This window comes from Cyphellophora attinorum, assembly GCF_001299255.1.
Source record: "Cyphellophora attinorum strain CBS 131958 chromosome Unknown Contig14, whole genome shotgun sequence".
NCBI classification, from domain to species: domain Eukaryota; kingdom Fungi; phylum Ascomycota; class Eurotiomycetes; order Chaetothyriales; family Cyphellophoraceae; genus Cyphellophora; species Cyphellophora attinorum.
In genome coordinates, this window is record NW_017253242.1 from 433,018 (window position 1) to 448,947 (window position 15,930).

General features: G+C 54.7%; 7 protein-coding genes across 7 annotated transcripts; 5 read left to right on the forward strand and 2 right to left on the reverse strand.

Annotated features, from left to right (window-relative positions):
* Positions 1-80: 80 nt before the first annotated feature.
* On the reverse strand, positions 81-1,740 carry AB675_3411 (General alpha-glucoside permease; the record flags this gene model as incomplete). The annotated part of the gene is made up of 2 exons (XM_018143461.1): positions 81-1,454; positions 1,504-1,740. The coding sequence occupies 2 exons, from the start codon at positions 1,738-1,740 to the stop codon at positions 81-83; spliced, it is 1,611 nt and encodes a 536-aa protein (XP_017999564.1).
* Positions 1,741-2,247: 507 nt separating this feature from the next.
* On the forward strand, positions 2,248-4,153 carry AB675_3412 (Sucrose-6-phosphate hydrolase; the record flags this gene model as incomplete). The annotated part of the gene is made up of 2 exons (XM_018143462.1): positions 2,248-3,248; positions 3,301-4,153. 2 exons carry the CDS (start codon positions 2,248-2,250, stop codon positions 4,151-4,153), a joined length of 1,854 nt encoding a protein of 617 aa, XP_017999529.1.
* A 331-nt stretch (positions 4,154-4,484) lies between these two features.
* AB675_3413 (uncharacterized protein) lies at positions 4,485-5,090 on the forward strand (the record flags this gene model as incomplete). The annotated part of the gene is made up of 1 exon (XM_018143463.1): positions 4,485-5,090. One exon carries the CDS (start codon positions 4,485-4,487, stop codon positions 5,088-5,090), a length of 606 nt encoding a protein of 201 aa, XP_017999813.1.
* A 337-nt stretch (positions 5,091-5,427) lies between these two features.
* AB675_3414 (Ornithine aminotransferase) lies at positions 5,428-6,925 on the reverse strand (the record flags this gene model as incomplete). Its single annotated transcript, XM_018143464.1, has 4 exons — positions 5,428-5,613; positions 5,692-5,961; positions 6,006-6,603; positions 6,645-6,925. 4 exons carry the CDS (start codon positions 6,923-6,925, stop codon positions 5,428-5,430), a joined length of 1,335 nt encoding a protein of 444 aa, XP_017999739.1.
* A 421-nt stretch (positions 6,926-7,346) lies between these two features.
* On the forward strand, positions 7,347-8,206 carry AB675_3415 (6,7-dimethyl-8-ribityllumazine synthase; the record flags this gene model as incomplete). The annotated part of the gene is made up of 2 exons (XM_018143465.1): positions 7,347-7,392; positions 7,533-8,206. 2 exons carry the CDS (start codon positions 7,347-7,349, stop codon positions 8,204-8,206), a joined length of 720 nt encoding a protein of 239 aa, XP_017999531.1.
* A 2,028-nt stretch (positions 8,207-10,234) lies between these two features.
* AB675_3417 (uncharacterized protein) lies at positions 10,235-13,944 on the forward strand (the record flags this gene model as incomplete). The annotated part of the gene is made up of 4 exons (XM_018143466.1): positions 10,235-10,327; positions 10,376-11,032; positions 11,966-12,757; positions 12,814-13,944. 4 exons carry the CDS (start codon positions 10,235-10,237, stop codon positions 13,942-13,944), a joined length of 2,673 nt encoding a protein of 890 aa, XP_017999646.1.
* Positions 13,945-14,448: 504 nt separating this feature from the next.
* Positions 14,449-15,841, forward strand: AB675_3418 (Isocitrate dehydrogenase [NAD] subunit 1, mitochondrial; the record flags this gene model as incomplete). The annotated part of the gene is made up of 5 exons (XM_018143467.1): positions 14,449-14,481; positions 14,536-14,581; positions 14,637-14,711; positions 14,788-15,272; positions 15,335-15,841. The coding sequence occupies 5 exons, from the start codon at positions 14,449-14,451 to the stop codon at positions 15,839-15,841; spliced, it is 1,146 nt and encodes a 381-aa protein (XP_017999566.1).
* Positions 15,842-15,930: the final 89 nt, after the last annotated feature.

Consider the following 15,930-nt stretch of genomic DNA (forward strand, 5'->3'; position numbering starts at 1 on the left):
GATCAGCGGCGCCTGAGTCGGCCATCCCTTGAGCGCACCAAAAATATGGTTTCCCTACGGCACGACTCGGCAGTTGCCTCTCAAGCATGACTTAACGCTCCCTTCTCGACGACTTTCGCCTGCTGATTCTCTGTCGACGTCTGTGTACCTTTCCAGCTGCGCGGTGGAATGCCTCGTTCGTACAGCTCGTTGATCTCGGCAAAAGTCCTTCCAGCAGTTTCCGGGAGAAGCATGTAGTAGAAGGCGAGTATGAAAGCGACGATGCCTCCGAAGACCAAGTACGTCTTTGCGCCGAGATTTGCTGCATCTGCCGAGACGAGTTGAGGCACAGCGAATGTCGTGATGACCGCGGTAGTGTACGCGCAGGCGAGCGTATAAGATGTGGTCATGTTCCGAAGCTCTGGCCTCGGAATCTCTGTCGGCAATGTGACCGAGAGTGCATAGAAAGAGGCTGCCCAAAAGCCATTGAAGATGAACGACAGTGCTGCGATGGCGATCGGCACATGTGGTTTGTCCGTGTAGAAGGCCAATGTACCCGCTGTGATGTCTATGACCAGAAGTACAGACATTCCCACGATTGCGAGAGGGCGACGCCCAACACGATCGACCAGTAGCGGAGCGACAAGGGTCCCTGCAAGGACGCAACATGATGCTGCAATGGTTAACTGGAAAGGGTTCCCAACCCCCAGTGCGGTGAGGAAGATCGTCGCATAAGTACTGCTCAGGATGATACCAGAGCACTGGTTGACCGAGTACATCGACCCGGCGACCAAAGTACGCTGAATATTGCCACGCTTGAAGAGATCCCAGAACTTCACACCCGAACTCAGTGCTTGTTCAGCGTCGTAGGCGGCCTTCATCACTCTCAATTCGTCATCGACCAGCGTGTCATCGTATGCGCGGACGCTTCGCAGGCTGTGTCGCGCCTCTGTCTCCCGACCTCGAGTGAGCAGCCACAACGGAGACTCAGGCATGCAAAAAGTAATCGGGATCAAAATGGCAGGAGCTACAGCCTGAAGAGCCAGTGGAATTCTGTAGGACGATGCGCCGTTCTGCTGATGGGTCGCGTTGCAGATGACGGTCGAGATGACACCCGAAACTAAGTTGAATATATTCGAGGATGTCACCGCCATCCCTCTGTATCTTGCTGGGACGATCTCCGATAGGTACAGATAGGATACAGTCGAACCGAGGGCAATCATGATGCCGTTCCAGAAGCGTCCGATCACAAATGCAGCCATTGTCGGGGCGAACGCCTGCAGGAAGGTGCCCCCGAGAGACAGAACGTATGCGCCTATCACCACTAGCTTGCGTCCGTACCGTGTCGTCAACGGCGCTGCCGCCGCTGCTCCCACGATGGCGCCAACAAGAGGAACGCAGAAGACCAGATTCTGATTGCGTGCGGTAAGCGCCAGGGCTCCAGCGGAATTGGGGTGTCCTTGGAACTTCTCGACCTGGGACACAATGTCAATGAGACTTCAGCAATGAGAATGGGATACATACAAATGTCTCCATTGCTGCGACCGGCGAGACGACCTTGTCGTCATAGCCAAACAGCATGGATGCGGCTCCGAAGCTCACACATGACATGATCAACAAAGGATTCCATACTCGTGTCGAATTGACTTCTGAAGACAGGACGACAGCAGCACCTTGACTGTCCACATGATCGACAGTAGAGCCGGCCTTCGTTTCGGCTGTGATAGCCTGCGGGACGCCCATGTTGTTGGTCTCGCCCATGGTTTATTCCACGGTGATAGTAAGTGAAGCAGATGCTTGCCACGAGACTGTGTGGGAGATCCGATACTCAAATACTTCTGGAGTCGGGGCAGGGTTCCCCGCAAGCACGACGGCGAGCTCGGTGAGCTCGGAGACCTCGGAGTACTCGGCGACGCTAGTGCAATGCCCACATTTGGGCTGAAAGCTAGTGGCTTTGGGAGGCGACTAACAATCTTAGAATCCACCGCTCATATTTCCATACGCAGCTGAGACTTCGAATTAGTGCCAGTGCGCAAGGGAAGTCTCGAGCAGCGGGTCCTGTCCTTGTTGGGGGATAGCCCGAATTGTTACCAGCAGGTACATGCTCAACGGATGAGATGACTATGCGTCGAGTCTTCTCAGTATATTTGACGAGATTAGCACTTCTCTCACTGTGACAAGAACAACATCTTCAGTACTCGGCCCCACAGGCCCAGATACTCAGACTCAAGGCACTCAGCAAGTTCGTGAGCACGAAACAGCTCGAAGATGGCTCTGGAAGTCCTGTTTCCGGATGTTCAAACCTTAGGACTAGACGAAATCTCCAAGTCTACCTTTACAAATACCATACTTGAGCGGTACGACAAATCTCCAGCGCCTTCGACACTACCATCCGTGCAGCTTGATGTCCGAAAATGGCAGGAACAAGCTCACTCGCTGCCACAATGGCGACCAAGGTACCATATCACAGCGCCTCGCGGCTGGATGAACGACCCTTGTGCACCCGGGTACGATGTTCGAACAGGTCAATACCATGTCAACTTCCAATGGAACCCGTCAAGCTGCAGCTGGGAACCGCCGTCGTGGGGTACTGCTTGTTCTTCTGATTTCATGAACTGGAGAGTATCATCACGCGAAGCAATGAATCCGACGTCGACGCAAGATTTCAGTGGCGTCTTCACAGGCTGTATGCTTCCTTCACGATCCTGCCAGGGCGTGACGAAACCCAATCGCAAGCAGGTAGCGTTTTACACTTCTGCTCAGTCCCTACCGATCCACTACACCTTGCCGTACAGACGAGGCAGTGAGAAACTTGCCCTTGCGACTTCATCAGACAGTGGCATGACATGGCAGAGATGTCCAGACAATATCACTCTTGAAGAGCCTCCACCTGGACTTGATATTACAGGCTGGCGAGATCCGTACATCGGAGAGTGGCATGCTCTTGACGAGGTACTCGGCACACGTCGAGGTCAACTATACGGCGTTGTGTCTGGTGGTCTCCGTGGCGAAACTCCCACGGTTTTCTTGTATCACATCGACACAGTGGATCCAACGAAATGGACATACCTCAGCTCGCTGACGAGCGTGGGCCTCAACTACAACCCCTCACGGTGGACAGGTGACTTTGGCATTAATTGGGAAGTCTGCAACTTTCTGAGCCTACAAGATGAGGCGGACAAGACTCACTCCTTCCTCATTATCAGTGCTGAGGGCATCACCAAGTCAGACAGCAGGAGTGGTGAGATCAGTAAAGATCATCGTCAGATGTGGCTGTGCGGAGACCTATCGAAAGGCACTACTGGGGATCCTCAAATGCAGTATCGATACGGCGGAGTACTTGACCATGCTGCTTCTACGCTCCAATGGCTTCTGGGACCCGGCGACCGGTCACTTTGTCACAATAGGCTGGCTATTCGAAGAAGATCTGCCGCAAACCGCCGTGCAGAAGCAAGGCTGGAGTGGCTGCCTATCTACCCCGAGGATCTTGCAACTCAGGACGTGGGAAAGGGTCGCGCGGTCCTTGAAGACGCCGTTGGGCGAATTGAGCTGCTTCGACAGTACAGCGGATGCCAGTGGGACTTACACAATGAGGACATTGACCGCCATGCCAGACCCGCGGCTCCAGGACATGCGCGGTCCGCCTTTTACACTATTGGATGGCTCAATTATTGACTTTCCTGAGAATGGGTGTGCTTCCTGGGAGCTCGACCTGGACTTCTGTATGTCAAATCGAAGCCAGCGCATGGGATTCGACATTTTCCATTCTCCCGACCATAGCCAGCTTACAAGGGTTTACTTCGAGCCTCTTTCGGAAATACTCACAGTCGACCGTTCACGGTCAACTACGATTAGAGGTGTTGGCACTGGGAAGAAGACAGCGCCACACACGCTGTTCGAGATCGAGGGCAACGACAACAGCGCTATGCTTGAAGACCTTACTTTCCATGCCTTCTACGATGCCAGTGTGCTCGAGATTTTCGTCAACGAACGGACGGCTCTGTCGACTCGGGTGTATCCTGATTCTGGAACTGTGTACGGCATCAAGGCTTTCTGTGAGGTGGATGTGGATTATGCAACGAGGGATGAGGCTCTTCAGCAAACTACCGAGCGACATTCTAGCGTGGAGAGAATGCAGGCATGGCCGCTAAACGGTGTAGTCACTTCCCTATGAGTAGCCGGACATCCTGGCGTAATGCACTTGCCAACTGTGATTTTCGACAGCTCAATGTCGGCAGGCGCAAGGGCGGCGTGCTTTACCAATTTTTCAATGATATGCCGCCTCTTTACATCACCACCACCACAACGACATCGATCCCAACTCATCAATACGTGAGCAGGTCTGCGTTGCGGCGGTCCTCAACCTCTCGATCCTTCATCCGTGGCGAATTCGCACCCTCTCAGGTACATCTAGTCCGTCTACGCGTCGCTTTGCTGCTGCATATTTACGCTGACTCTCTATCTCAGTCTTCGTATCAATTACCGACGCAACAGCCTGCTATATCATGGCCGGCCACTTTCCCAATCGCGATGAAGGGGTTGCTGTCAAAGCCGAGGAGGTCGGCTTCGTCGACAATATCCGCGTTCAGCAGCACGATACTAGTCACAGAGGAGACGTCAAGCTCGAGCTCATAGACGACAAGCACGACAGTACGGACGAGAACATAGCAGTCATGGAGACCCACAACGACGACAGGACCACGGCTGAAACGAAGCACTCAGGTCCCGCCACGAACGAATCTCGAGTTCCTGAATCTGAGGCAGACGCCACCGCTGCCGAGAAAATAGCCTCCCTCCAGCAGATGCTAGACGATCGGAATGAGCTCATTGGCATCCTCGAGAAGAGGCTGAAGTCCCGGGACAAGAAGATTGTCATGCTTGAGAGGCTAAATGCTTTGCATGAAGAGTGGATGGAGAAGATCAAGCTCGCCTCCACGAAGATGGTCAGAGAAACGCAAAGGTTAGCCAATGAACAGTACAAAGAGCTGGTAAAGGAGGTCTTTGATATGGTCGACGAGATGGAGGACATGCTCCTGCAGAGCCTAGATGCCGAGAGTCAATTCATAGTGCTCGTATTCGCCGGGCTATTGATGAAGACCAATCCAATATGATGTAAGGCTCGCATGCTGGGACGTTGATGGGCTGATGGGGTTGGCAGCCAAGACAAGATGGGCACGAGAGCCTCCCTGTCCACTAGCACTATTTCGATAGCCGTGAGAGTGGAAGAGTGGGGCAGGATAGCACAGGAGGGAGTCCATGAGTCAAGAGAGGCACACGTGGTGTTGTAGTCTTCAGTACTACATGCCGCAGTGTATGCGCCGCCAAATAGCATATTCCGCCGGTGGAGGGAGGCTTAGACTCTCGGTTCCCAAGTATCCAGCCTGCTCGAATCGAGCCAGTCCAATTTTGCCATTTTCCCATCCTCGAATCAACCTTGATACCACAGCCTCAGTTTTCAATTCCGATCTTAACGTCCTTCTCCCCATCTGGAATGACCTCGTCCTCCTTCTTCCCCTTCAAGGTCGGTAGCTCTCTGACCGCCTCGTCGATGATGCTCAAGGCCTTCTTGATCTCTTCTTCTGTGATGACCAATGGTGGGGCAAGGCGGATGATGTTCTCGTGGGTTGGTTTTGCCTGGGGTTGATATTAGTATAAGCTGTTCATGCGAACGAAAGCCTGGGACAGAGAATTGAGGCATAGGAGAACACTCACGAGCAGCCCCTTCTCCTTCATGAGCATGCACAAATCCCACGCACTATGCCCACCCGTCCTCGCCTCATCGATCACGATTGCGTTCAGGAGGCCTTTTCCACGGATAGTCGTTATCATGGGCGACTTGAGATCTTCCAGTCCTTTCCGGAACACCTCGCCTAACCGCTGGGCACGGTCCGTCAGCCCTTCCTCCTGCACGATCTCCAGCGCTCTCATAGCAACTGCGCAGCCCAGCGGGTTGCCACCGTACGTCGACCCATGCGTTCCCGGCTCGACGGTCAGCATCACTCTTTTCGACCTAAGACGCATGAGACAGGGTACATCCCGCCGGAAATAGCCTTGCCCAGAAGCACCATATCCGGCTTGATGCCCGCCCACTCGTGACAGAGCAACTTGCCGGTGCGCGCAATGCCGGTCTGGATCTCGTCGCAGATGAGCAGGATATTGTGCTCGTCGCATAGCGCGCGGATGTCGCGGAGGTAGTTGTCGTCAGGAACCACAATCCCGGCTTCGCCCTGAATAGGCTCGACGATGAACGCGGCGATCTCCTTGCCATGGGTCTCGAACGCGGCGCGGACGGCAGGGACGTCGTTGAAGGGGATCGGCTTGCCTGTTGCTGGGCAGACGGAGCCGATAGCAGGCAGGAATGGGCCGTAGTTGTCCCTTGACTCTGGGTCAGTGGACATCGAGATGGCAGAGAAGGTCCGTCCATGGAAGTTCTCGGCGACGCTGAGCACGAGGGCCTTGTTTGCGGGGATGGCTTTGGACTTGTACCCCCATTTGCGCGCGATCTTGATGGCGGTTTCAACTGCTTCGGCGCCGGTGTTCATTGGTAGAACAACATCGAAGTTGAAGTATTCCGTGACGAACTGGGCGAAGCGCGGGAAGACATCGTTGTAGAAGGCGCGCGAGCTGAGAGTTAGAGTTGAGGCTTGCGTGACTAGGGCTTTGACAAGTTCGGGGTGGCAGTGGCTTGATTGACGGCGGAGTAGGCGGAGAGGAAGTCGAGGTATTCGCGGCCTTCGGGGTCCCAGACTTTGGTGCCTAGAGCTTTGGCGAAGACGATGGGAAGGGGATGGTAGTTATGCGCGGCGTAGGTGTGTTCGGCGTGGATTGCTTCGTCGGAAGTGGAAGCGTGGTATTTGGATGTTTGTGCCGGGCTTGTTGTTGGTGCAGATTTGCTAACGGTGCCGTTGGCGTGGCCATTCGTCTCGTCAATGGCTATTGGAGACATCTTGGGTTTCTGGACGGTGAATGGTATTGATGTATGCCAGATTCGGTACTCAGTAATGATGGGAAGCTGATTGGCTTGTAGTGCCCAGTGTTGCTGTAGCCGATGTGATTCCGGGCCAGGGCAGGATCAAGCGAACTTGGGGTCAATGAAAGATATCTAGATCAACAGTGAGGGAGTGACTTCGTTTGTTTGTATGCCGTAGGGCGGATGCTGTATATGTTGTTCGTAGGGAGGCGAATCACTGCTGACCTTGAATATCCGAAATCATGTGTTGAGAATTGAATGTGTGCTAATCCTCTAAGTGAAGGTGTATCCCTAACGGCAGGAAGCTGATCCCTAAGTGCAGGCCGAGCCGTCCTCGATAGTAGGTCGAGCCGTGCAGTCACTTGACTGGTGGGTTCATGGATAGGCAGTCGTAGGTATGACCAACAGTAAACTAGCCGCCCCTTCACTGGAAGAGCTGCAAAGTGGGATGTGAAATGCCCCGCGATCGGCGGTGCCTGTGCGCATGGGTTGCTAAGTCTGTGCCTGAACGATCGCTATGTCATACTTTGAAGAATAACTGACTGACAACGTCGACCTTCCATCCAGTATTGTGCATTTCCAGTGACACCCTCGATCAAGTCCCTTCCATCAATCCCCATTCCATTATGGCAGCTCTCAAAGGCCCCGGCGCCCCCCAAACACACGACGGCTCCTGGCCTGCGCGTCGCCATTGTCCACGCCCGCTGGAACACCACAATAATCGACTCCCTCATTTCTGGCACGAAAAAGTCCTTGCTAGCCTCCGGCATCAAAGAAGAAAACATAGTCATCGAATCCGTCCCCGGTTCCTACGAACTCCCCCTCGCTGTTCAACGCGTCTACTCCGCCTCCCAGATCCAGTCCACCGCGAGCACTGTCGCTGGCGGCGTAGGCAGTCTGGCGCAGGGACTGGGGGATTTGCTGGGAGGGAGCGCGAGTCAGACGGATCTACAGGGTAGTTTGCAACCGAAGGCGCCGGAAGAGGGGAAGAAGGAGACGAAATTGAGGCAGGCGTTTGATGCGGTGGTTGCGATTGGGGTGTTGATCAAGGGCGAGACGATGCACTTCGAGTATATTGCGGAGGCGGTGACGCATGGGTTGATGCGGGTGCAGTTGGACAGTGGTGTGCCGGTTATCTTTGGGCTGTTGACCGTGTTGAGCGAGGAGCAGGGGCTGGCGCGGGCGGGGTTGCCTGGTGGGACGGGGAAGGAGCGAAGGGCCATAATCACGGGGAGGACTGGGGGCATGCGGCGGTAGAATTGGGAGTGAAGCGGAGAGGATGGGCGGAGGGAAAGATTGCTGGGACGATATGAGGCAGGCGGCTGGGCTGGGCATTGGCCGGAGACGAAGTACAGTTTGCCGTGACGGGCGGTTACCAAAAATTTTGACCCTCGCTCGTGCCCTCCCAATCTTCCTAGACGCCGGACTCAGATGATGATGACGGAGGGGACTCTGCGAAGGTCACCGGCTGTCGCAAATACTCGTTCCACCGGTCCGACGAGGCCGAGCTGTGGGGCGACTACTCCGACATGGCCTCGTCTTCTTCCTTACCCTGGTCATCGGACTCCTACTCCGCCATAGCCTCGTCTTCTTCCTCGTCCTCGTCGTCTCCCTCGAGACTCTTCTTCGCGGCCTTCTCAGCTTCTTGCAGTAGCTCTTCTGGGACTTGCTGATGTCGACCCTTGGTGGGTCCATCAAGACCTGAGATCCATGTCATCTCAAGCTCGAACTCCTTGTCCTTTGAGTCTTCGTGGGCGACGTATATGATGCGAGCTGCTTCCTTTACAGCATCTTCTAGTGTGAGAGCGCAATCGGGGCTTGCAAGGTCGAGCTTCTCTAGTTCGCCTTTTGCAGCTTGCCGACCTTTGCCTGTTGCGGCGCCGTAGTAGCCTGTGAGAGGTTAGTGGCTTGCCATATAGTGTTCCATATGCCGACGTACCCAGTAGAGGCCGCTCGGCTCAATCATGTAGAGTCCTGGACCACCCTTCTTCACCTTCTCGTCCTCAATCTTCCCGCCAGCTCCGACATCCGGACCCGTTCCGACCTCACCATCAACACCTGACGCAGCTTCCGAGTCCCAACCGCCGAGAATTGCCGTCACACCGAACGGCCGTACGCTGGAGTAGAGGGTATATGCTTGGACGTAGCCTCCCATTCGACCCGCCAGGGCACTGATTGGAATAGGAGCTTTGTATGTGCCTCGCCAACTGCTTGCTTCATCTCTTGCTCTGCTAGTCAGATGTCGGCCGTCTGGGATGAGACCCGATGTGACAACACCAGCATGACGATCGACTGTGGCTATTCTCTTGTTTGCGCCGGGCTTCAGCAGTTTGGAGGAGATGATCTTTTCGCAGGCCAATACCACGCCGTGTTTCGTCCGGATGCCTACACATGTGCCCCCGTTCTCGACCGCCTTGACTGCATATTCAACCTGGAAGTTCCGTCCATCAGGCGAGAAGACTGAGTTCGACAGGTCATAGCCTGTACCTATTGATGTCTGAGGGTTCGGTCAGTAATGATCGCCGGTCATGAAGATGAGTATGATCTCACCATGCCGGACAGTTATCAGAATTAGCTGTGATGGTGGATGAATGAGACGTGTCTCAGCAGTCGATCGCAAAGGCAGGAGATCGTAAGCGAAGGTATATAGTGCTCTTATGGAAACTTGGGTGTCGCGACGGCATTGAGCAACGCGGTCACCAGCAGCCTGAGTCCCCGAGAAGCAAGACCTAACCCTAGATCTCGGGCAGCAACGTGGCTGCTCCTCCCCAATGACCACATGATTCAGGCTGCTTGCTCCTGCTTCATCTCTTCCACCTTCAACTCACCGAGACCTTCTTGCTTATAGCACAACTGCCGCTGCGCTTTCTGTCCAGCACCCTCTCCGTCGCTACTACATTCCGGTGTCCAGTTTTTATGTCGAACTGACACCCGCGCTTCATCTGCTGACCGCCCCTTCCCCGAAAATTAACCCCTCCCTTGACCACCTCTACCTCACCAACGTCTACCCAGACTATTCTACCTGGCTTTTGGTCACCGGGAGCCCTCCTGGCAACTACAACAGGCCGTCCACAGCAGCACATACCTACACTGAACCGGACCGGGACTGGACTGGAACTGGATCCTTTGATAGCGCTTTGTTCGATAGTTAGTATAGCTAGCACAATCCCACATCACGTCCCACTCGTGGCCTACACCTTCTCTCCTTCGAGACTGTCCTGCTTGGCTGTTGGAGGATTTTGATATCGCACATCGAAACTATCGTCAGGGAGTTGGGAAATAACCATGACATCCATTCACCGCTGCAGCAACTGTGGCTACGAAACGGATGTCACAAATGGACTTGCAGCATTTGAAGAGCATGCATACTGTCGACAGGTTTGTCCATTCCTTTCCCTGTTCATGACTTTCTGATTGTGGCGACAGTGCGGGCTCTCAGCCGCCGAGAGCGACTCGAAGATGTACAACGAACTCGCCGGCATGATGGGGACTCACCTCAGTCTCGTCCAACCTCAACATGGTCAGTCGATGCCTGCAACACCACAGGTCTCTCCACAGCCCGCTCCAATCGCGTACATCACGCAGCACTACCATCACTCAGCACACCAGGCACCAGCCTCCGAGAGACAGGCATCAGACGTCCTTGAAGAAGCTGGTGTCAATGCGTCAGCACTGTTGCCTTCTCAGCTGCTGCTTTTCAAGAACGCCGATGATGAGCAGAAGCGGCGACTCGTCGAGCTGTGGAGAATCTCACCACCAACGCCAGGCAACCAGCTGCCTCCCTGGGCCAACACCGACTGGCCACAGACGAACATGGAGCTGGAAGAGGAAGCTGCGAGACTTAGATGGGAAGCGATGGAGCGAGACCGTCTCAAAACCCTTTGTGCCCTGCCAGGCTACGATTCACGAGGTACTGCCGAGCCATACATGACCAAGCTGTATGAAACGAAGATAGACGTCGAGCCGCTGTCGAATCCTGCATCTTCGCCAGACGATCAGACATACAAACGATGCAAAGATCCAGTGTATAACCACAGTCGTGAATGGTGGCAGATGGGTGAAGATGACCACATGGAGCATCAGGTGAGTTGTGTATGGCGTTCTTCTGCTTTCCTTTCACCTAACAACAGCAGTATGGAATGCTGCAGCAGATGATGTGGTCGCAACATGGTTTATACGGCGTAAAGAGGATGGACGATGACCAGGAAATGTTGTGATGTTGGATTAGCACTTGCTGCATTGAATCGCGGCCATAGTGTCAGCAAGCATATTGATACCCGAGAAGAGGAGTTGTATAGAGCATAAATTGGATGCATGCAATCCCCCAGTATTTCCATTCTCGGTGCCATTGGACCTCCTATGACTCATCTTCTATGACCTTCATGAATCAAGCCTGTGCGTGAGCAAGTTCAGTATCATCATGCAGCGGCCAGTGCTTGTGGTGACCGTCACGTGACACCCATTTGGAATGACCCGGGGTCAGGTTAATCAGCGGAGCCACTCCTCGACATGCCAATTTCGAGCGAGACCAACTCCAGCTCGGGCCCATTGTCATAGCACGGACGCGCAGAAGGACAGCGGAGGACGACGATGACTTCCACGGCATGCTCGATGTACGGGAGACTTCCTTTTTATTGACCAGCTGCAGCTTTGTCTCGACTTCCGGTCAATCGTGCCCTTGATCCCGACAGCGCCGTTGATCGAGCCACCCCTTTCTGATCGCGGTCATGGCGTCGATCAGCAAGCGACAGCAGGCGCGAAATGAACGCGAACTGCAGGAGCTTCTCCGAGTGCCCGGCAATGGCACTTGCTGCGACTGTGGCGCGAACAATCCAGGGTGGGCAAGTTGGAATCTGGGCATATTCCTCTGCATGCGATGCGCAAGTATACACCGGAAGATGGGCACACATGTGTCTAAGGTGAAGTCGCTAAGCATGGATACTTGGTCATCTGAGCAAGTAGAGGTATGCCAACTTTTCGCTGAGAGTTGCGGCACTTGAGCTGACCTGGCAACAGAACATGAAGCGCAACGGCAACTCCGCTGTAAACAAAATCTACAATCCGAAGAACAAACGGCCAGACATTCCGCTTGACGCGGATGAGGTGGATTCGGCCATGGAGCGATTCATTCGCAAGAAATACCAGGAGAAGAGCTTGGAGAGCGGCAGACCTGAGCCTCCTTCGCGGAGCATGCGTAGCGAAGTCTCACCAACAGTCCCTCCCAAATCGCCGACATACGAACCGGCTGCACCGGTCGCGCCAGCCAAGAAGAGCAGATTCTTCGGGTTCGGCTTGCGCGCATCATCCTCGACACTGCCTTCGTCGAAGTCCAGCAAGAAGAAGCTGCCGCCAGAGCCTACAGTCGACAGTGCGTGGCCGATCTCTGGAGACGATGTTGGGTCATTGTCGAGGTCTACGGCGCCGATCTCAGATGCAGAGCTACACCTTAAGATCACACAACTGAAAGACATGGGCTTCCCGAACACACAAATCAACTCGAAAATGCTACGGCGAATGAATGGTGATCTGGCCAGGACAATCGATGCCCTGGTGCAGCTGGGTCCTCAACCAGCAGAACGGACGTCGTCTGTCAACAACAGTGTCATGCCGCAGGCTACGGGCTCTTCTCGATCGAACGCGCCTACGGCGCCTGGATCCGACTCAGCTCAGTCCGGCATCAAAGCGACACACACAGGTGCCTCGAGGGGCTCGAACAATCCTTTCGATCAGGTATCAGGGGGCCAGTCAGGCTTTGGTCTGTCAATGACCCCGGCTCAGCCGCTCAGCAGCGGCAAACATCCTTTGGCAGTAACAATCCATTCGACATTCCGGCTCGTAGCCAAACTGACGGAGGCCTGGTGCAGTCATTCCAGAATCTGCAGGTCTCTCAACCGCCTCCACAGCCACTGTTTCCAAACAACACGGGTGGCTTCGCTGGGCAACATTATGGGATAGCGGATCCACGTACGCAAACAATGACGCCACCTGCGATGATCTCCCAGCAGTATGGATACACAGCGTCTCCAGGGCCATTGCCGACGAACTCCAACCCATTCTTCCAACAGCCACAGCCACAGTTGCAGCCTCAGCAGACTGGTACCAATCCTTTCATGCAGCAGCAGCAGCAACCTCAACAGTCATTCTACGCTCAACAGACCGCGCCAGTCCAACCTAGTGGTGCGGTGTATGGTCAGCAACAGAGCGTCTATGGTCAGCAGCAACCACAGGCACCGAACAACCCATTCATGTCACAGCAACCGCAATCACCGTCGGCATACTCTGCTGCGAATAATCCATTCGGTATTCCGCCGTCGGATTCCGCCCAGCAACAGCCACAGCAAGGTCAGCAGTCGCAACAGGGATCATTCGACTCTGGTGCACAAATTGGGGTCCCAGGACTCTTCGCCGGTGGTGCTGCGAACCCTTTCCAACAACAAATGATGGCGCAGCCTCAACAAGGACAGATGCCGAACTTCCAGTATGGGCAGCAACAGCAGCAACAGCAGTCACAGTACCAGCAACCCCTACAACAGATCAACAACAACCCGTATGCAAATCTGTCGCAAGGCGCAAGTCAGTACGGGCAACCTGGCCAGGCTATGCCGATGGCTCCTCAGCAGACTGGCCGCTATGACAAGAATTCAATTATGGCTCTGTACAACTATCCTACCCTGACGCCGGCCAAACAACAAGGTCTTTCCTCAATCCCAGAGCCTGGCAATGAACAGGATCCTACGTATCAAGCACAGCCAACGATCCCCCAGCGGAGCGCTACTATGCCTGTCACCATGAGCAACATGCATTCGGCAGGAGGAGCGGGCAATCTGGCAAGCGTGAACAGAAATCCCTTCATGCAGAATTCAATGCAGGGATCGAGCAGCACAGGAGGAGGCATCATGTCACATTCGAGTCGAGATAGCATGGCCATCAACAATCTGGAGAGTGGAAGACACAGTCCGGATGCTTTCGCTAATCTGAGCGCGCGGTATGCGTGACGTTGAAAGCGGACACGTACATTGAAGGCTAGGATACTGTCTCAGATTTATCACGAGCAACGGTCGCCGTCGATGGGATGGCGCGGCATGGCGAGGGCGTGATTTCAATTGACATCAGGCAAGCGTGTCTTCGAAAAGCCAGTGCTTGGGGCGTTGGCAGACTCGTTACTTTGTACAGAATGCATGAGATTGATGCTTGTGTGGTGCCTTCCTTCCCCGTGTCTACCTTGTAGTTACCCGTCGTTGTACCCGCGGAATGAATCATGCTAGGCCCAAACCAGTAATGGAGCTTCTTCGGTTCAAAAAGCCCGCAGTTTGACCTGCACCTTCCCGCACCTCTCAACTTTGATTGATTGCTTCTGATAGTTGCAGAACAGCTCACATATCTCACTACAGGACTTCTTGCGAGCTACATCTGGTTCATATTACAGCTGGTACATTCTGTAGTGAGGCTACTTGCAGTTCCGTGCCCACGCCTGGCTCTCACAGAGTGATCTACTGGCCATGTCAGTCGCTAGGTCCGCTCGATCGGCGCAGGTAGGTCGCTCCCAAGACGGAGTAAGAATAGGAACTGGAGCTGATTGAGATCAGTCGCTGCTGCGCTCGATACAGCGAGCTTCCAGCTTTGCTCCGAGAAGTAAGTGCACAATCCTTCCAGCATGAGGCAGACCGGGACTGACCATATCGGCCAGCGTATGCGACGATCCAGTCCGATATCTTTAAGCCCACCAAGTTCGGCGGCAAGTACACCGTCACCCTCATTCCAGGTAAGCCATCCCCAGCACCCAAACCACAACCTCCTTCTTGGGCCAGCCAAGCTCACACCGCATCCCCAACCCACAGGTGACGGCATCGGCACCGAAGTCGCCGAATCCGTAAAAACAATCTTCAAAGCCGACAACGTGCCCATCGAATGGGAGCAAGTCGACGTCACGGGCGTCGACTCCGGCGACAAGCACTCCGAGGAGCTCTTCCGCGAGTCCATCGCTTCCCTCAAGCGCAACAAGCTCGGTCTCAAGGGTATCCTGCACACCCCCGTCGAGCGCTCCGGCCACCAGTCCTTCAATGTCGCCCTGCGCCAGGAACTCGACATCTACGCAAGTGTGGTCTTGTTCAAGAATATTCCGGGGTTGGCAACGAGACACAAGGATGTGGACATGTGTATCATACGCGAGAACACCGAGGGCGAGTATAGTGGATTGGAGCATCAGAGTGTGAATGGTGTGGTGGAGAGCTTGAAGATTATCACGCGGGCGAAGAGTGAGAGGATCGCAAAGTTTGCGTTCAGCTTTGCGTTGGCGAACAACCGGAAGAAGGTCACTTGCATCGTAAGTTGCCCCTTCCAGGAGGGACACATATCATCAGCGTGGACACTAACAACTTTCCGCAGCACAAAGCCAACATCATGAAACTAGCAGACGGCCTCTTCCGCGAGACTGTCAAAGCCACCGGCCGCGACTACCCGACCCTGCAAGTCGACGACATGATCGTCGACAACGCCTCCATGCAATGCGTCTCTCGCCCGCAACAATTCGACGTTATGGTCCTGCCCAACCTCTACGGCGGAATCCTCACCAACATCGCCGCTGCCCTTGTCGGTGGTCCGGGTGTCGTGCCCGGCGCCAATTTGGGCCGAGATGTCGCAGTTTTCGAGCCCGGATGCAGGCATGTGGGACTGGATATCAAGGGCAAGGATCAGGCGAATCCGACGGCGTTGTTGTTGAGCGGGACGATGCTGTTGAGGCATCTGGGGCTCGATGATCACGCGAATCGGATTGCGAAGGCGGTGTATGAGGTTATTGGGAAGGGGAAGGCGTTGACGCGGGATATGGGTGGGAGCAGTACGACGCACGAGTTTACACGGGCGGTCCTGGATCAGATGGAGGCTGACTTGTAGGTCTGTTCAAATGTGGTGGTGAAAGTGGCGCGATGAACGTGAGATGAGCGTGCAGCGTGCAGTGTGCAGCCGACTCGCAGCCGGCAGCG